We start from the raw sequence: 18,806 nt of genomic DNA, 5'->3' as shown, positions 1-18,806 counted from the left end.
GGGCGTTATGGGAGTACATGTACCAACTAATAGAGTTTGAAATTGATGGGGTCACCTCCGATACGAATTTGAATTGTGCGGATCTGTAGACACATGCGGTTGGTTGTTTTAAAGACCCCATTCTTCAGCCACTGAAGATGCTGGACTTTGAAACGTTTGCATTTAGCATAAATCGCAACCGACGGGGGAGGACATACGTTAACATAGACTCTTATCAGGAGACCTTCGCTGGGTTTGTCCTAACCGCCTCCTCTGTGACAAGGTTCGTCTATCTGTTCGCTTTTTTGTGCCGCGAATCATGAACTCTACTAATTGTCGGAAGAATATACGCAGTGAATAAAGAACATGCCTACCCGAGCAGACGAAAAGCTCATAATATCCCCATGGTCATGGCCCAATTTCAAACCTCTCTCCTTTTAAATGGGATCAACCTATGAAAACACCATAGCCATGGTCCTGCAGATCCCATATAAAAACCATGTGCTATCTTATGACAATCGCCATTTTGGGGTAAACTGAGTTAGATATACCACATTTCTTGTCTGAAAAATCTCTACAAAGTGACATTTTAAGAATTTTGAAATTCTTCTTGGTTACTGAGATATAGTGAGAAACGTGATGAGAAATTGCGAGTTTTTTGCTCTAAATCACCTTATCTTGGGATTGGTTCAAGTTATATTGAAGTTTTAGATGTTTTTATGTAAAAATGTCAAAGGAACACACGCACACAAATTGCACGTTTGGCAACGCAGTAACTAAAAATTACTATTTTTTTCTAGATTCCTTGACCAATTTTCCTTGAAATGCATCTCACCGATTGTTTCTAGACCAAATAAAGCCGAAGTTATGAATAAAAGTTAATAATTGGTGCATTATTTGTATAGAAAATTTTCCATGCACAATTGTGACACATCATACAAATTTGGTCTTCAATAGAGTACTTGACAATCTGTAACTGTATTAGTGTGTTCGACGCTAATAACTTTTCAGCCGGATTATGTTCATGATGGAACCTGACCAACCGGCATTGTACGTCTTCGGAATGACTTTTACAGCGACAAAGAGCATTTCAGAATTATTATAAATACTTTATGCGAGCTATTCCAAATGTTTAAATTGGCTGACAGTTTTACATATGACAGCTGGAGGAAAATAAACCACCCAAGTGGTGTGTGTGAAATGATTTGCATAGAACTTCATACACATCTATGACACGTGTGAGTGTGATTTTTTGTTTACCCTTTTACCAAAAACTCTCAACATACTAAACGGATCTTCGTAATATTCAACCTCAAACTTTAAAAATCGTTTTTCCCGAAATGTGCTAAATGGCGTTTGTCATAAGATAGCACAGCAGCGACGATTCAATGGTGTTTTGGGTGGTCGTGTAAATTGACACGGACAATATTTATGGTCTTTTGAAGTAGTTGTGGTGTCTGAACCCATGCAAAATTTGCTCTTCGAAACTATCGCGTACATGCCCATAACCTATCGGAAGAATATACGCAGTGAATTAGGTTCTTTACTGACACAGTTAACGTCACTTTTGTTGACAGTTGTACTGTTTACATGGACTTAGAAAAATTTGAGCGTTTATTTTTGACAGGTCGCTTGTACTGGTTACATGGACTTAGAAAATTTATTTGCAATTTGCTTCGAGCGAATCTAGTCGTCCACATTTTTTTCTATGTAAACAGTTCAAGCGAACTGTCAAGAAAAGTGAGGTTAACCGAGTTAGTAAAGAACCTAATAAAGAACATGCCTACTTCCTAGAAGATAAATTAAACTGAAACTTATTTCTCTATAGAATACTTGACAATCTGTAACTGTATTGGTGTGTTCAACGGTTTGTTTTCCTCAACTTGTCATAGATGGAGGAAAACAAATCGAAAATAACTTTTTGGTCGGATTATTTTCATGATGGAATCTGACCAACCGGAATTGTACGTCTCCCGAATAAGTTTTACAGCCACATAGAGCATTTCAACACCTTTATAAATACTTTAGGAGAGCTAATTCAAATGTTTAAATTAACTGACAGTTTTATATATGACAGATGGAGGAAAACAAACACCCAAGTAGTGTGAGTGAAATCATTTGCGTAGAACTCTATATACATGTGCGTTTGCTATATGCTGCACTGAAACAAAATGTCATTTCTCTAACTTGTTTCGTTGTTAGCAAGGTTGCCAACACTAATTGCAAACAATAGGGATACACAGCCTCCCATTGTGCACTGAAAAGAACGACATGGTATTAATAACCACATAGTCATGGTAGGAAGTACTATGCTCAATAAATAGTAAAATTTACTATGAATAATTTTCAAATTACCTGAAAATATTTGGAATTACCATGCAAGCGGAGAAATAGTCATTGTAGTTCTTACTATTTTGTGTATTCAAATTAACCTTTAATCCATAGTTGAAAAAACTACTAAAATTTTCGATTTAACTGTGCTTACTGGTTCAATTGCTAAAGCTTTACGGACTTCTATCAGTTTTACCACGAACCTAGTAATAATGAAAGGATTCACCAGTGTTTTAAATAAATATGGTTTACCATTGAAAATACTATGAACATAGTAATTTTTCAGTGCTAATAATGCTGTCCACCATGTAATGAAAAAAATATTCTCTCCGCGTGCATATGAGCGAAAACATATCTTTTTAGTGTATTTCCCAAAGTTGTGTTTATTAAATCACGGAAAATGAAGGGAATATTGCAATAAACTACCACGTTCATGGCCCGCATTATAACATCGGTATGTATTATTATAACTAGTCATGATACTAAAAACAAGTTCTGAGATTTTTAACGATTTAACTTTCCATGATTTAGAAACAGAATAAAACCACAGCTACATCACGTAAGCGATTCTTCTAGGTAAGATCTTGTTCTATGCTTAAGATAAACTGCGTATTACAAATTTTTGTCATTGCAGTTCCGTCCTTCAAACAGTTGGATGAAAAGGTGCTCCACGATATGAGTTCCCATATGACCAAATAAACAGACATCTAACCAAGCAAATTTTACGCGATACCTGCCTCAAGTGAGTTCTACAATTAATGTATTTTAATATTTTGTATGAGAATATTGTATGTATGATTCAATAAAGGAAATTATAAAAAAAAAGTTTCAAGTGTAATTAAAAAAATACTATTTATATACCGAAATACTATATTAATATAAAATGGTAACCATCAATAGTTATTTCAACCAGCTAGCTATTTTCAAAACAACCATATTAATGGTATTCATGACCATTGGATGAAAATGCAGGTATTGTAAAAAATACTATTATACTAACATGAAATGGTAAGAAATACCATATTTCTATGTCAACATGGACATAGTACAAATGACAGGAATCAAGCTCAAGTCAAACATGATATATTGTCTACCAAAATTCACTGGTACCGTCTTTTTAATTTAAACCTCTAATATAGTAGTGCGTACCATGGTCTTCGTTTCAGTGTAGTAATAAGGCTCGCTATGGGAAATGCGATGGGAATCATGTAGATGACTACTGTGGAAGGGATATCGAAAAGTGTCTCTACTGTGGGGGGGTAAATCCATATGATCTCCCGACATGTCCCGCGTGTAAATATCGCGAAGATAAAATGAAGCGTTCATTTCAGGGAAGCTCTAAGCGATCTTTTGCAGAAATGCAAAAGATAGCTGTGCGGTCTCTACGAATATTTATCATAACTTGTTTACTGACGAATGCGACTCTGACGATCCCCAGGAAGGAACATCTTCAGCTACGCCTAGAGGCAATAGAAAAAGGAGGAACACGTCCTCTCCTAAGCTCTTGGTTGAACAGAGAATGGGCAAAAATCGAAAACGAAAAAAGCAGTTTTTTCCACACCGTGTTTTAGATCTTCATAAAAATCAATCAGCTTATGTAGAATGTTGTTGCAGTACTGCTGATTGATTTTTATGGATATCTAAAACACGATGTGGAAAAAACTGCTTTTTTCGATTTCGATTTTTGACCATTCTCTGTTCAACCTTAAGGCAAGACGGATACAGGTGGGGACATTTTTTTTTCTATGTGTGAGTGTGGTTGCCATTTTTCTTCGACGAAGGCGAAAAAACAAGAGGATAGGAAGAAGAAAAGCACAAACAAATGACGTAGTGGGCCTGTATGTTGCCATAAGTTTTCTTGCGGTTCGCCATAATTATTTTAATCGGTATTTTCGAGATAGTGTCCCTACGTGTTCGAATCGGTAGATCCGAGGTGAAGCACTCATTTTTCATCGTGCGTCAAAGAATCACGATGCTCGTTCGGATGTTTATGTTTACTTCAAGGGCCCGGACGTCATGCTTAGTTTTGCAAGTATAAAACTAATACATTCAAAAGTGTCAAATGTTCTAAACTTTCTTTCTCTTCAACTTGCCTTTAAGGTCTTCCAAATATAACAGCTCGAGAAAGTACTGGAGCAAAACCGAAGCAAGTTCTCAGAACTTCCTGGGACAACAAAACCCCAAATGTTGAGATCTACCTCACTCCACGAGCTCTGAAGAAACTTTAATATGATCATTTGGAACAAGGGTGAAATGACATGGATCCCAGCTCCACCCCCACACCCGACTGCCTTAGATTTGTCTCTCTGATTCAAATCGCTGCGATTGGTTTGCATGTGGAATGTAATCCTTAATCATAATAGTAGCGCCAATCTGCCAATATTGAGTGAAAGAGCTACGCGTCCGCAGTATCCGAAAAAATCGAGCCCACACAAGAGCTTCCGCCGAAGGAAGAGTACGGGTTCTTGGTTGGCTTGATTCTCGACACCGCAATACAAGCTCAAACTAAACATGAACCAGACGCAAACTTTCCCAACCCATGGTGAGACACAGAGTGCTCAAGCGTACACGGTGAGAAGGTCGCCGCGTATAAGACCTTCCGGGACGACGGGTTACCCGCTAGCTATCGACAGTACAATACGCTAGCAACATGAATGAAGATTTTGATGAAAGCCAAGAAACATAGTTATTGACGCCGGTTCGTTGACGGGCTAACGAGAGAAACATCGATGAGCACTCTTTGGGATACTGTCCGAAATGCGAAACCGAAACAGTACAAACGAGAGCGTGTAGTATTCAAACCGTTAGATATTTGAATTTACCAAGAAAGTCTACCCGGTACAAAAGATCTATCGCAACGCGCACCCTCACGATACCGCGAACGAAACACCTTTTTCGATAATGGAGTTCTCACTTGCTCTCATATCATGTAGCAATAAAGCCCCAGGGTCAGACAGAATCAAATTCATGAATCTGACTCTGCCCAGAGACGCGTGTTGAATTGATTTAAAATGTTTCTTGATGATAACATCATCGCACATGATTGGAGACAAGTGAGTGTCGTCGCCATCTAAAAATCAGGAAAACCAGCCTCCGACCACAACTCATATCGACCGAATGATATGATGTCCTATATTTGAGGGTTGCTCGCGAAAATGATCTTGTTCCGCCTTGACAATTTGATCGAAGCAAACGCCTGTCAGACACACAGTTTGACTTCCGCAAATGCAGAATGAACGATTGCCTTGCGTTGCTCTCAATAGAAATTCAAATGGCTTATGCAGTTAGCATAGTTTTCTTGGATATTAAGTGGATTTTCGATTTGGTTTCTATCAGTATTCTTTCTGAGAAGCTGCATCAGCATGGTCTTTCACCATTTTAAAAAAAAATTATATAGTTATGTAGGCCTTTCCCATGGCTTATGTTTAAGCCCCCTTAACTAGAACTCTTACGTAAATGTATATTGACGAATGTCTTGTCAATTTCTGCATGCTAAGCAAATTTACGAATGATCAAAACGAATTTTACCATTAAAAAACAAAACTCGCTCCACAGCCGGGAACACTCCCCTACAGAGTTTGATATTGCTTTATAAATCTAAACCACAAAGACTCCTAAACCTACCACTTTCCGTAGCATTTCCGTTGGTGGCAGCCGGTTCAGCCTTCTCCGCACTGTCTCCATTAGTCACTGCATCCTCACCAGCGGCAGCCGAGTCACCATTCGTGGTAGCTTCTTCATCTTCCTTCTTTTCCTCCCCATTCTCAGCTGGCTTCTTGTCGTCGTCCTTTTCCTTCTTGCTGCTCTTATCTTCGCTAGCCTGTTTCTTGGACTTGCTCTTAGCTGGAGTGGCCGGTTTTGGTTTCGGTTCCATGGCCGGATCCAACACCAGCTTGCCAATATTTTTGCGGTCGTGCATCTTTTGCATAGCTTCAGCAACATCCTCAAGCGCCCAAGCACTGTCCACCACTGGCTTGACCTTTCCGGCTGTCCAGAGAGCGAAAATCTTATCCACAGTCGAACGTACATACACAGAACCGTCCTGCTGGTACAGCAGATGCCGCAGATTAAATCCGGCTAAGCTCTTGTTCTCATCGAACAACTTGATCGGGGAAACTTTGTCCACCTGCCACCACTGTAAATATAAATTTTTGACTAAGTAAAACCGAAACCGCCAACAGAAAGGACTAATTACCGAACGAGCAACGCTGAAGAAACTCTTGGTCTCTCCTGTAACCACATTGGACGATCCGTACAGAATGTACTTGCCCATCGGCTTCAGCAAGCCATAGCCCCGGTTGCATTCTTCGCCACACAGACAGTCCAAGACAACGTCAACACCTTCGGTTGTGATCCTGAAATTTGGAATTCAATCAGTAAAACGACGGTCGTAATCGTTATCTAGGTAAGATCGATTACTTACTTTCTAACCTCGTTGACGTAATCAGCTCTGTCGATCAGATGATCAATCAATCCAGTGGCAGCAAGCGCTTCATGCTTGGATTTGGAACAGACACCAAAGATAGTCACATTCGGTATAGTGCGTGCTAGTTGGACAATTGCCTGACCCTGTAATTAATAAAGCAAAATAACAATTCATTAGTTATATGATTTTGACAACGAGCGAATGAATCCGATTAATACAACTATCAAAAATCATTTTCCTTTCGCACGGATAAGGTAATCAAAATGGCCGCTATAAACGCTAATAAAGGAAAAACCTACTCCAATTTATCACAATTGTGTCAAGAACGCTTCACCAGCAAGGACTTGCCTAACAACCCATTCGAGACCACTTGCACCCAAACCACACGGCGTGCCATAAAACATGCCCACATTGTCCAGCTGACACTGCGTGCGTGGTGGTGCCGGAAGCAGGCCGAAGGGAGGCTCAGTTTCACTATCCACTCCAGCAAACGCGTGGTTCGGTTCAGAGAGCCATCCCATTAGCGTCATAAACATCAGACCCATACACGATTCACGACACCCGCACCCGCGTTCGACCCGGTCGCTTTCGTCGAAATAATAACCGCTAATTACAGGGAAAGGACGACCGAATCCAGTTGAGTCGAATGACGCCAATGCAGTCTGGTGCAGGTAAGTTAGTGTGGTATGGCGTCAAGGGTCTTTATGTCGTGTGTTTACAAAATTAGGACAAGGTTTAGAAATCGCGTGGAAATTTGCCCGCTAGATGGCGGCGGAATGAAAGCATGTTTCTTGAAGTTGAAAACATGAATTGCTACCGGATTGATATGTTTTCGATACAATCTTATCAACCTATTTGCATTAAGGTCAGGGGCACAACAAACATTACTGTTCTCTTGGAAAATTTATAAAAATTCAAGGATATTATTTAAAAATGTAAACAAGTTAGACGGTTATCTCGCATCTCTTGTTCACGTATAAAAAATATGTTGAAAATCATCAGAGCTGCTTGAAAGCCTATTTATAGCCCATGTAGCTGAAGTGAAACTTTAAACATAACACATGATATCAAAAATAAATTAATCATTTTTTCGCCGCTCTGAGACGTGTATTTCAGTTATATAAATGAACACATTTTTTTAATTGGTTTGGTCTTGGGTTACAATGACAATATATTTATTTTGATTTATTAGAAAATGGTTCATTTAAGCTGTTAAAAATTCATTCCAAAAAAGTGTACACAAGGTCAAATTAAAAAAAAACTACTTTGAAATGAAGATGCACGGAAAATATTTATTCATAAATTCATAAGAAATCACGAATAAAATAAAATGAACCGTTTATGAAAACCATAACCAAGCTTCCGAAACCATAAATGGTACACCTCGTATTCATGACACTATGTGTGTATCCACGAAGCTAGTTCACACCAAAGAATGCGTTACACACGAAAGTTTGGCAAGGTTGCTGTGATTGTGTTCTGGATATGTTTAGTTTTCATGGTCATAGTTCAGAACTTGGGGGTTCGATTGCATTTGTATTAACAATATCAAGCAAAAGTCCCAGGAATCGAAAGCTCCCCCCGGGCCTAGTGTTTCGAACAGAAGGAAAGATTCTGACAAATATTACTTCCGATAACAATTTATTTGAAAATGGAATTAGAGTTTCATTAGTTTTATTAAAACAGCTTGCCCAAATTCTAAATTGCAGCATGTTGGAAAACAAATATATGATTTTCCCTTACACTTTATGGTACAAACAGTGTTGATGATTTGGTGAAATATCAAGAGATTTATTTTGATTTCGTAAGAATTTTGTAAATGGGATAACAATGTTTTTCTCTAACAAGAAATTACGACGACGTCGTAAGCGGTTTTATGGCCGATAACAAAATGAAGGTGTTGCAACTGGACTGTGGTTAATGGTTCGTCCTGGTAAACTTCCTTCGTCACTAACTTTCAAAATGTAAATAAATTTTTCCATTTTTGCCTTTCTCAATAGAAAGGTATTGCAATTGCTCTGAAAACCGACTTTTTAACGGAGGCCCGGAGGGCCGAGTGACATATGCCATTCGATTCAGTTCGTCGAGTTCGGCAAATGTCTGTGCGTGTGTATGTATGTGTGTGTGTATGTATGTGTGTGTATGTGCGTCTGTGTGTGTATGTGACCAAAAATGTCACTCATTTTTCTCAGAGATGGCTGAACCAATTTTGACAAACTTAGTCTCAAATGAAAGGTGCAACGTTCTCATAGGCTGCTATTGAATTTCTAATCGATCCGAATTCCGGTTCCGGAATTACAGGGTGATGAGTACGAACACGCAGAAAATGTCGATTTTAATAAATTCTGCAATGAATGTATAAAGGTGAAATTTTTTCCAAAATATGACCACAACTGCTTCGATTTGTAGTATTAAGTCACTAACATCCATTCAAAGTCTATTTGGCCACATTGGCCACCATCATCGGTTCCGGAAGCCCCGGCGGAAGTATCTAAATTCAGAATAACAGTCACATCGGTTTCTCGGAGATGGCTAGACCGATTCGACTAAACTTGGCTTCAAATGAAAGATATTGCGTCCCCGTAAACGGCTATTTAATTTCATCCCGATCCAACTTCCGGTTCCGGAGTTACAGGTTGTGGCGTGCGATCACATAGCAAATTGTGATTCAGACCGATACTCCGATGAAAGCAAAAAAGGAATTTTTACCGCTAAAATGTCTCTCAAACAACTTAAATTTGCTGTTCTCGGTCACCGACGGCCAGCCAAACTTTTGTTAACTACATTGACCAACATAGACGGTTCCGGAAGTGCCCGGGAAACGCGGCCATCTTTCAAAATTTACGAACTCACCTCAGTTTCCCGGAAAAGGTTGGGCCGATTTTTACAAACTTAGTCCCAAATGATAGCTATAATATCCCCACAGATGTCTATAAAATTTGGTACAGATCGCTTATATGGGTCCGGAAATATAGACTAAATCGTCCGGTCACATATGAAATTCCCATATAAGCCGGAACTCAAATTTTTTTTCAAAGGGGGGACCCCCATGAAATTTCAAAAATCGAATTCGTATTTTTGATGCCAAACATCTTTAAAATGCATGAAACGTCGATATTTTATGTTATCACAAAAATTTTTTTTAATGAAAATCGACTTTTTTGGACTTTGCCGATTGTGCACCTTTTTTCAGTTCAATATTACCGCGACTGTTTTTTCTTTTACAAAATTTTAGAACTCGAATAATGATTTCTTTTCTTTTATATTTGTCATGTCATGTATAATAATAAAATGTAATATTTGCATTTGAAAGCTTTTTTTATAAACAACGCAAACATTCTCGTGTTTATGATTGAGAAAGGCACAATTACACCGCTAGGTGGATTAAAACAGGTTTTTTTGTTATTTCGTAAGAGAAATTCTATATTATATGAAGACAGTTACTATTGTTTCCATTTTTTTCTTTCTTTCTGTTGCTTCATATTTCATTTTCCTATTCATCCAGGATTTTTATTCTTTCTTTTTTTCATTTATTCTTATTTTACATTTTTTATATATTTTGGTCCATATTTTACTTTTTCTATTTTTATCATGTTTGCCTTTTTTCTAAAATTTGTCCAATTTTTTCAATTCGTTTAATATTTTTGTGTTGTTTTCATTTTATCTAACGCTTGATTGTTTTTTTGCCTTTCTCATATAGAAAGGTTATGCAATCACTCTGAAAAACGTCAACCTAATCTAATTTTTTTCGACTCGCATAAGGTTTCTGGATTTTAACAGGGGCGTAGTTGATGGTTTACGGAGAGGGGTTACACCCCCCCCCCTCTACTGTTCACTCCCCTCCTTTAAAAATCTCCTTAAATCACCCCTCAGACCACCACCCCATCCAGCCCTCATACCCCTCCCTTTCAACCCCATCATCTTTAAACCACCACTATATCACAAAGCATACCAATTTAAGCTGGGGAGTCGTTCGTTCATGGGACTTTCGCCCTCCTCACATACCCACCCCCGCATGACAAAATGAGTTAGCAAGCAGATAACATTGATCTAATGCTGATTAGGCTAATGGAGTATGATATTTTTTGTTTCAAGTGTTTCACCGTCGACACGTAGCTCATCAAGTTCGTGGCTGGCATGCCATTGTGTATAAGTGCAAAGTGTATTAAGAATGTAATGGACATTTCCACAATTATGTTGAACATAAAAAGCCTCCGTGCCATAGTTTAGAGAAATGAGAAAGGCACAATTGCACCGCTAGGTGGATTAAAACAGGTTTTTTTGTTATTTCGTAAGAGAAATTCTACATTATATGAAGACAGTTACTATTGTTTCCATTTTTTCTTTCTTTCTGTTGCTTCATATTTCATTTTCCTATTCATCCAGGATTTTTATTCTTTCTTTTTTTCAATTATTCTTATTTTACATTTTTTATATATTTTGGTCCATATTTTACTTTTTCTATTTTTATCATGTTTGCCTCTTTTCTAAAATTTGTCCAATTTTTTCAATTCGTTTAATATTTTCGTGTTGTTTTCATTTTATCTAACGCTTGATTGTTTTTTTTTTAAATTCATTAGTTCAATTGATTTTATTAAATTTATTTATTTTTTTCACTAATTGTTTTTTTTTGGTTTTCCGATAAACCAATTTTGTTATTTTTTCTATCTGCCCTTTTTCCATATTATTAATTTTTATATTTCTCTTATTTTCCAAAAAACAAATTTTCCTATTGTTTTCGCTTAAATTTCTGTTCACATATTAAAACAACTTTGAATTTCATATTTCGTTTATTTAAAGAAAAATCTTTTATTTTATATAGATTTATTTAACATTTAACCGATAATTTTTTGAAATTTTCTCTTATTTTTATTGTTGTAGTATTCCTATTTCTTTCATTTCTTCTAGCACTTTCATTTTACCCGTGTTATCCATTTTGATTTTAAATGTTTTCTATGATTTCACTTTTGTCTGTTTTGGAATATTTCCACTTATTTCTGTTTGCTATTTTTTATTCAAACTATTTCTTCAAATTGTTCCCATTTATTTCTATTTCTATTATTCCAATTAGTTAATTTAACTCTCAAAAAGGCAAGGGGTCTCAGAGTCCCGACTAGTTACAGTTCTCTAGTTTCAATGAACTTGTAATCTGAAATACAAATGATTAAGCGTTTTCGGGCTTTCTATTCTCACACTGATAAAACGACAAAAAAGAGGTTTTTGATTTCATTGGGTCTTAGGAGCGATGCTTCTTGAAGTCACAATTTTAGCTTGCCTTTGTGAGGGTTAAGAAACATAATTTGTCTACTTTTATTTTATTTTTCTCAATTTTTTAATTCTTGTTTTTTATTATTTTTTCATTTTGAATTTTTTTCCTGCTTTCCTGTTTTATTCTTTTTTTATTTTGCTACCGATTTTTATATATCAAACATTTTGTATTATTGTTGTTTTTATATTTCACTCAGTGGATCCATTTTGTTCATTTCTATAATTGTTTACGTTTTTTGTAGCATCATTTTTATATTTTTTGTTGCATTCATTATTCTTCCTTTTGCTGTTTTTCCTTTATTTCATGCCTTTGAGATTGCATTTTTCATTTTGCTGTTTACTCGTTTTTTATTATTTTATCCATTTTGCAATATTTGGCTTTTGTTATTCAAATTGTGTTTTGATGAAGTTTTTGTATGTTTTCTCAAAATAAAGAATAATGAACATAACAATACCTATTATCCAAATGTCGAGATTCAAAACGAACCATAATTTATTCAACACAATATTCGTATCCCTTGTCCTTTCGTTGAAATTACATTGTTAACCTTTTTCTGAAGTTGACTTGTACGTGCTTAAGACTCTAGCCTAAAAATATGCTTTATATCAATATTACCCAGATTTCATTGAAAATCTGCGAAAATTTCCTACCAAATTCTTTTAGTTAAGTGCACTAAGTGACCCTTCACTAGTAAAGTAGATTAGAATTAATGTTTTTAGAGGAGTTTTGTGATTTGTAAACTAATTAACAAACTTCATCATTGTGATTGTTCATTTCATGTCTCTTAAAATATTTTACAACTTGTTTTTTTCACATTTTATTCCTGTCTCTTTTTATTTCGCTGATATCATTCGCTCTCCAGTGGAATGAAAAAAATATGATAAGTGGCATACTTTTCATTTATAGCTAGTATAAGAGAAAATAAGATAAAAATATTCAAGTTCACTAGCCCAAACACGTGGAAACAAGAAGAGATAAGAGTAAGACGTCAAAGAACAAATTATGCAACTTTTTCATACGAACAATCCATAGCCTTAAAATAATAATGTTAACTATCTAAGTTTTCAAGAAATTGATAAAAAAAACTCTAACTTTAACATACTTTACTTCGAAAATGTTACTTAAATTTAAAAAACTGAAAGATATGAGGACACCATTTAATATGGAATTTTCTCACATTTTTAATGAAACCAATTGAGGTGAAATACAAAGTGTACTTTTTGAGTTAGAGTCATTTGAATACAATTTTTCGTTGTTTTATAAGAAAAAGTTGTCTGAAAATAGGACAAATTAGGACAAATAAGGTACCAGTCAATCTCGTGGGAAAACTGTGCAATTGTACTGATTTCGTATTTGTCTTATTCATTACATGCATCTCAAACCAAAGTGGTAAATATGGAATTCGAAATGGGGTTCAATGAAAAACACTTCATATCTCCGAAATTTATAAATAAAAAAATATGGGTCGTTGAGCAAAGTTTCGCGGTTTAAACAGTACTAAAACTTTGCAGAAGAAATCAAATCGATAAAAAAAGTTCGGATTTTCGAATTACCCCTTTTTTATGCGGATTTTTTATTTAACGCGGATTTTTTAATTACCTCGGTTTTTTAACCAGATTTTTGAATTAACACGGTTTTTTACGCGTATCTGCGGTATCCCCGGATGTTTTGAAATCAAGAATAATGTTGGAAAAAGTTTGTTTATTTCGAAGCATTTTCGCCATGATGTCCACGTTGATTTTTCAATCGTTCTGTCGGATAATTGCATAACAGGGATTCAAATTATAGATGAATACGGATTTTTTTTTCTAATTTGGTGCTGGATGTGGTCTGGAGGACAGAAAAAAAAATCATTCAAACTTATTTCATAAATTTTTTCAACCTTTCTGAAAAAATATGTATGTCTAAAATACATTTTTATAGTAACAGAAATTAAAGCAAGTTATAAATTCTAAAATTGGTTCAAGTAATATCAACAATAAGCTTTCAAATCCAGAAAACGGTGGGATTTGACGAAATGGCCGAAGTTTGAAGTGTTCCTGGGAACAAAATTTTACGATGAAGCTGTTTTCGGTATACAGAAATGCATGTGCGCTATGTTTCAAACCATGCCCTAATAAACATCTTATCATTCAAGAGCCTAACGACCAGTTCAGGGTTTCATCCAAACAATATGTGGATTCGTTGGACTATATGGGTTAATGTTCGTGCATAATATTTTTTATTAGGGTGTACTAGGAAACATATAAAGAAAAATGTATAAACGCTTACGGCAATGATGGTGCAAATTTGTTTCCCGTTCTAATAACCTTTTATAAGGACCAGATTTTGGGGCTATTAATGGATGTTATATTAATAGAAACACGGTTTTTTCACTTAGTTTAGAATATATTTACATTTATTTCGTAATAAAACTTGGTACCGCCCGTACCGCCGTTAGAAAACGTCAGTCTGATGAATCACCAACGAGATTTGTGGAAATATAAAGACAAATCGAGCTGGATCGGAAATTCAGAAAGGAATTAAGGTGATTTACTGGTTATTACCTGATTAACCCCTGGATTCTGAGGAGAAGTTGAAAAATGAGACCACAGATTACAGACGTTCATTTATTCATTTAATTTTTTTCTTTGTAATTTTTACCACTCATAAACCAAATTTTCGGAATAAAAATAGTTGTTTTTACAAATTAGCATCACCAACTTTTAGGGTCTAGAGTTTTTTTTTCAAAATCGAGCTAATTTTATTATCCAAAAGGAAATCGTCGTATTTTTATCAAAAAAACTCTTCACCAATCTGACACTGTTCGCTGTATCTCAATAAAAAATAATAAGAAGAGTTGCCAGACTCCTAACAAGTAGATTTCATAAGATTGGAACACTTCACATTTCTGCGTTATGAACGAAACGAAAAGGTGGCAATATAGTTGCCACTGCTTTATAAAGGGATAAAGACCAAAATATGATGAAGAGTCCACGTGGACAATGCTCATACCACCACCCCTCCCCCCATGGACAATCGTGGCCTTTTTCGTACCCCTACCCTCCCCAAACTGTCCACGTGCTATATGGATGGCCCCTAAGGTGATTGTAGTATCTCAATCACTAATTAACTAGTTAGAATGCAATGACTTTGCTTAACGGGCTCATTATATCAACAATATTCCTACATGGTGTGCTGTCATAATATGAAAAAAACACTATCTTCCGAAAATCATGAGCCAATTTTTCATTCCGAGGAACTGAAGTGTTTCCGTGTAGGTACGCTTCGACGCCGTTTCCAAGGTTTGGCCTTCAGACAGAACCCGTGTCACGGCCATCGGTTCAATATGGAAGTAACCTATCCACCATGAAGCAATACTCCTAATGGTGACGCCAAAGCAAAACGGTAACGCCTGTTCCTCGCTTACAGTGAAACCAGCCACCACCGTTCGGGTATCGTCTGACAATCCGTCACCATCGTTTAGGTTAGGGAGGGTCGCGTCCCATTGCCAGTCCACTTCACTGACTAGCGTCAGTAGCAGCAGCAGTGTGCAGAAAAAAAGGCAAAAGTCTCCAAATGAGGTTAATTTTCATTTGTTTCTTTCGGTATTTCCGTTCCGTTGCACTTCACTATCCTGAGCCTCGTGCTATTGAAAGAGCCTTACTGTATAGAATGGGAAAACCTACGACTACGCTAGCGTCAGGTATGCTGCTTCCGCTTTAGCATGATAGTACGGGTAGGTGGGGTATGACGCCGGGATGGTGTCCTCGACAGGTACGCACGCGGCAGACAGACAGTCGGGCGCCGCGGTTACCTAGCTGAATGGTAAGTGTATTTGATTTGTTAATGTTCCGCGTTTTCCAGGATGGTTGGAAAAGTGAAAAAATCGATACATTGTGAGGAAGAGTAGATAGGGTCCTGAAATCTTTGGCCTCGAAAATCAGGTAAATCAAACAATTTTTCAAATTATCAGCAAATTATATTATTATTATAAGATATATAGGAGTTGTTTTTTTTCATTTTACATTAACTTCAACTAGGGTAGACACTCCCTTATTCAGTAGTGTGAACACATAACTTGCTGAATGTAGCCAATCGACATACAAAGCTGAAAAATTAGGACTTCGAAACTAAATTCGCTAAAAATGATTTTAAGTTGTGACTTAAAAACTGCTCCGGATTTCATATCAATGTACCTAATTCCATCTTCTCACAGTTCTCAAATTCAGCATAATTAATTAAGGTAAAAAATAACTAAAAAAAATTTCGTCAAATCTATCCGGAATTTTAATCGGAATTCCGAATGACTTTCGCCGAAATTCCAACTCAAATGAAACAACCGATGCCGAGTTAAAATCGGTTGTATCGATTGTATTTTCATCTGGTAGAAAACAGTCCACCACATTCAGCTTGACTTCAACGGAGCATATTTAATTATTACCACACTTGTAAAAATCATCGGAGTAATTATCAAAAAGGGGCTATTAAAATTTTTAGTTTTGTTGAGTGGAAAAGTCTCGTAATTTGTCCAAATCCAACGTTATTAATGAACCAGTTGTTAGTCGATGATTGTGCTAGATTTCGTCACTCACAACAACATAATGGTTCCTTTCTGGATAGGCTTCAATTGTATCTAACTGGATGGGATATGGCCGTGTGACCTCTCCTTTCGTTGTAAGCTCTTGGACCATTTATATTTATGCTTTATCTTGATGATTCAAATGTTTCATTGAAATGCTTTAAGTTATTATTCGGCGATGATTTTATTTTATCTTATTAAGGATTACACCCAAAGACAGCTTTTTATAGTCATAGTTGGATACACTTCCGACTTGGTTCAGCATTAATAGGATGGCGCAGAATGCCCCAAAATGCTCCATTATATCCTTCTCTCGCAAACACTCAGCAATCAAGTTTGACTATACTATTTAGCAAATTGTACTCAAGCGCGAACCATTCGTCAAAGACATGAGAGTTTTGCTAGTCTCTAAACTGCATTTTAAAGAGCATTTGGAATATACTATTTCGAAGGTCTTCAGACTGTTGGTGTTTATTTTTCGTGTTACAAAAGATTTCGGCAAGATTAATTGCCTAAAAGCACTACATTGTACCCTAGTTCGCTTCACGCTCGAGTATGCTGCTGTTGTTTGGGCACCATATTATCGAATCAATATTCAGTGCATTGAAGCTATTTAGCTCAAGTTGTTCGTTTCGCTCTTCGTCGTCTTCCCTGGAGTGACCCACTCAACCTAACGAGCTATCAGGATCACTGTATGCTTATCGACCTTGATTTGCTACCTTCACGACGGGATGCTTCCAAAGCAGTGTTTGTGGCAGATCAATTACAATCTCGGATTGATTACCCAGATCTCTTGCAGCAAATGAATTTTGATATTTATCGTCGCAGTTTAATATTCCATCCCTTCTTGAGAAACCTATGTGCCAAAACCAGTCTTCCCAAATGAGCATCGAACACCAGGTTCGCTCTAGTTCTGTGCTCATCCTACACCCCTCATTTCGTGTGCAAACTCGAACGCGCTAATGCGTACCAAAATACGAGCACATGTTCGTCTGCACAACCGAACCCCATGTACGTACGCGGTGTTCGTACACACAGGTTCTTGATACTAGTTTTCTCTTTCTCTCACTCATCATCACTAGCATTGACTCATTCTGTTTTTTGTGTGCCTTTCTTATGCACGCACACGGTGTACGTACACGATGTTTAAACCTAAGTTTGCACATCGATGGGTTGGGTTCGGTGTTCGATGCGAACCTGTACACAAAGGCAAAGCATGTTTGAGGTTGAACGCGTGCACGATATTTTGTATACGGGTGCAAACTTGTCGATGTTAAAGGGAAGACTGGCCAAAATCAACTACGGCTACAATGAGCCATTTTCCAGTGTGTGTCGTCTATTTAATCGTTGTTCCAATGTCTTTGATTTTCACCTGTCTCGCAATGTTGTAAAACGACTGGTTTAAAATTCTCTCTTCTGTTAGTAATAATCCTAGTGATAATTATAGTTTTAAGTATGAATATGTTGGTACAAAAGAGTTTTTATGCCTGCTGAAGAACGAGACTGATTGAATCTCAGATCCAGCGCTCTTTTCCCTGCTCCGAAAGAACAAAGAATAAATTTTTCAAAATTTGTCGTTATAATTAATTAAAAAAGAAGCATACTTTTTTGCTAGGGGAAACTATCCCAAGTAACAATTGAAGTTTTATAGCACGCTACAAGTGCAATCTAAGTTTTATCAGTGGCAACAAAACTATCATAAAACCACAATTGTTACTAGGGATGCCACTGCGACCACTATTCATGTCATCTTTTGTGGCTGCCCCTGTTTACTCCAATTGTTACGAATTGCCCGAATCCAAAGTAGTTGGAAGCGAGTTGTTTGTCCACATCTGTCGTCCCAGCAGGATAGTACATTATTAATGTAGCTGAGGATCCGTTTGGTTAGACGCTATAAGATGCCTTCCGAAGATTTGGTTCCTTCGAAGAAAAAGTACTGCGCAATGGCAGAGAATATGATAAGAACGCTCGGGCTCGTAGTTACAAATTCGACAAATGTCATCTTGACTTTTGCCTTTTTTAGATGATACTTGGCAGGACAATGTCCCGTAAATAAACCTGTGATTATACGTAAGTCTACGTATTAAATCCATTAGTATTTTTGCTCTCGTTTGTGTCTAGATGTATGAATTTCTTACTTGTCAAGCGCCTACTACGTTACGCCAGTCGTTTAGTAGTTGGTCCAAGAGTTGGTCTCTTGCCCATGCCGAAAGTTCTATTTTGATGGCACGGGTAGATAT

The 18,806-nt window shown here is 36.9% G+C and overlaps 1 protein-coding gene across 6 annotated transcripts in view; it reads right to left on the bottom strand.

The window, feature by feature from the left end:
- Nucleotides 1–18,806, bottom strand: part of LOC131691225 (synaptic vesicle membrane protein VAT-1 homolog-like) — a 177,859-nt gene that overhangs the window by 6,369 nt on the left and 152,684 nt on the right. For all 6 annotated transcript variants that reach the window (XM_058977459.1, XM_058977458.1, XM_058977460.1 and 3 more), the window contains exons 6-8: nucleotides 6,734–6,879; nucleotides 6,506–6,665; nucleotides 5,935–6,445 (exon numbers count right to left, since the gene is read on the bottom strand). In XM_058977459.1, coding sequence (XP_058833442.1) covers nucleotides 5,935–6,445; nucleotides 6,506–6,665; nucleotides 6,734–6,879 — 817 coding nt within the window. The remainder of the gene's footprint in view (nucleotides 1–5,934; nucleotides 6,446–6,505; nucleotides 6,666–6,733; nucleotides 6,880–18,806) is intronic.

The sequence above is a fragment of the Topomyia yanbarensis genome, chromosome 3, assembly GCF_030247195.1.
Source record: "Topomyia yanbarensis strain Yona2022 chromosome 3, ASM3024719v1, whole genome shotgun sequence".
NCBI classification, from domain to species: Eukaryota; Metazoa; Arthropoda; class Insecta; order Diptera; family Culicidae; genus Topomyia; species Topomyia yanbarensis.
The sequence above is the reverse complement of the archived record's forward strand: the minus strand, read 5'-3'. Positions and strand labels throughout refer to the sequence as shown.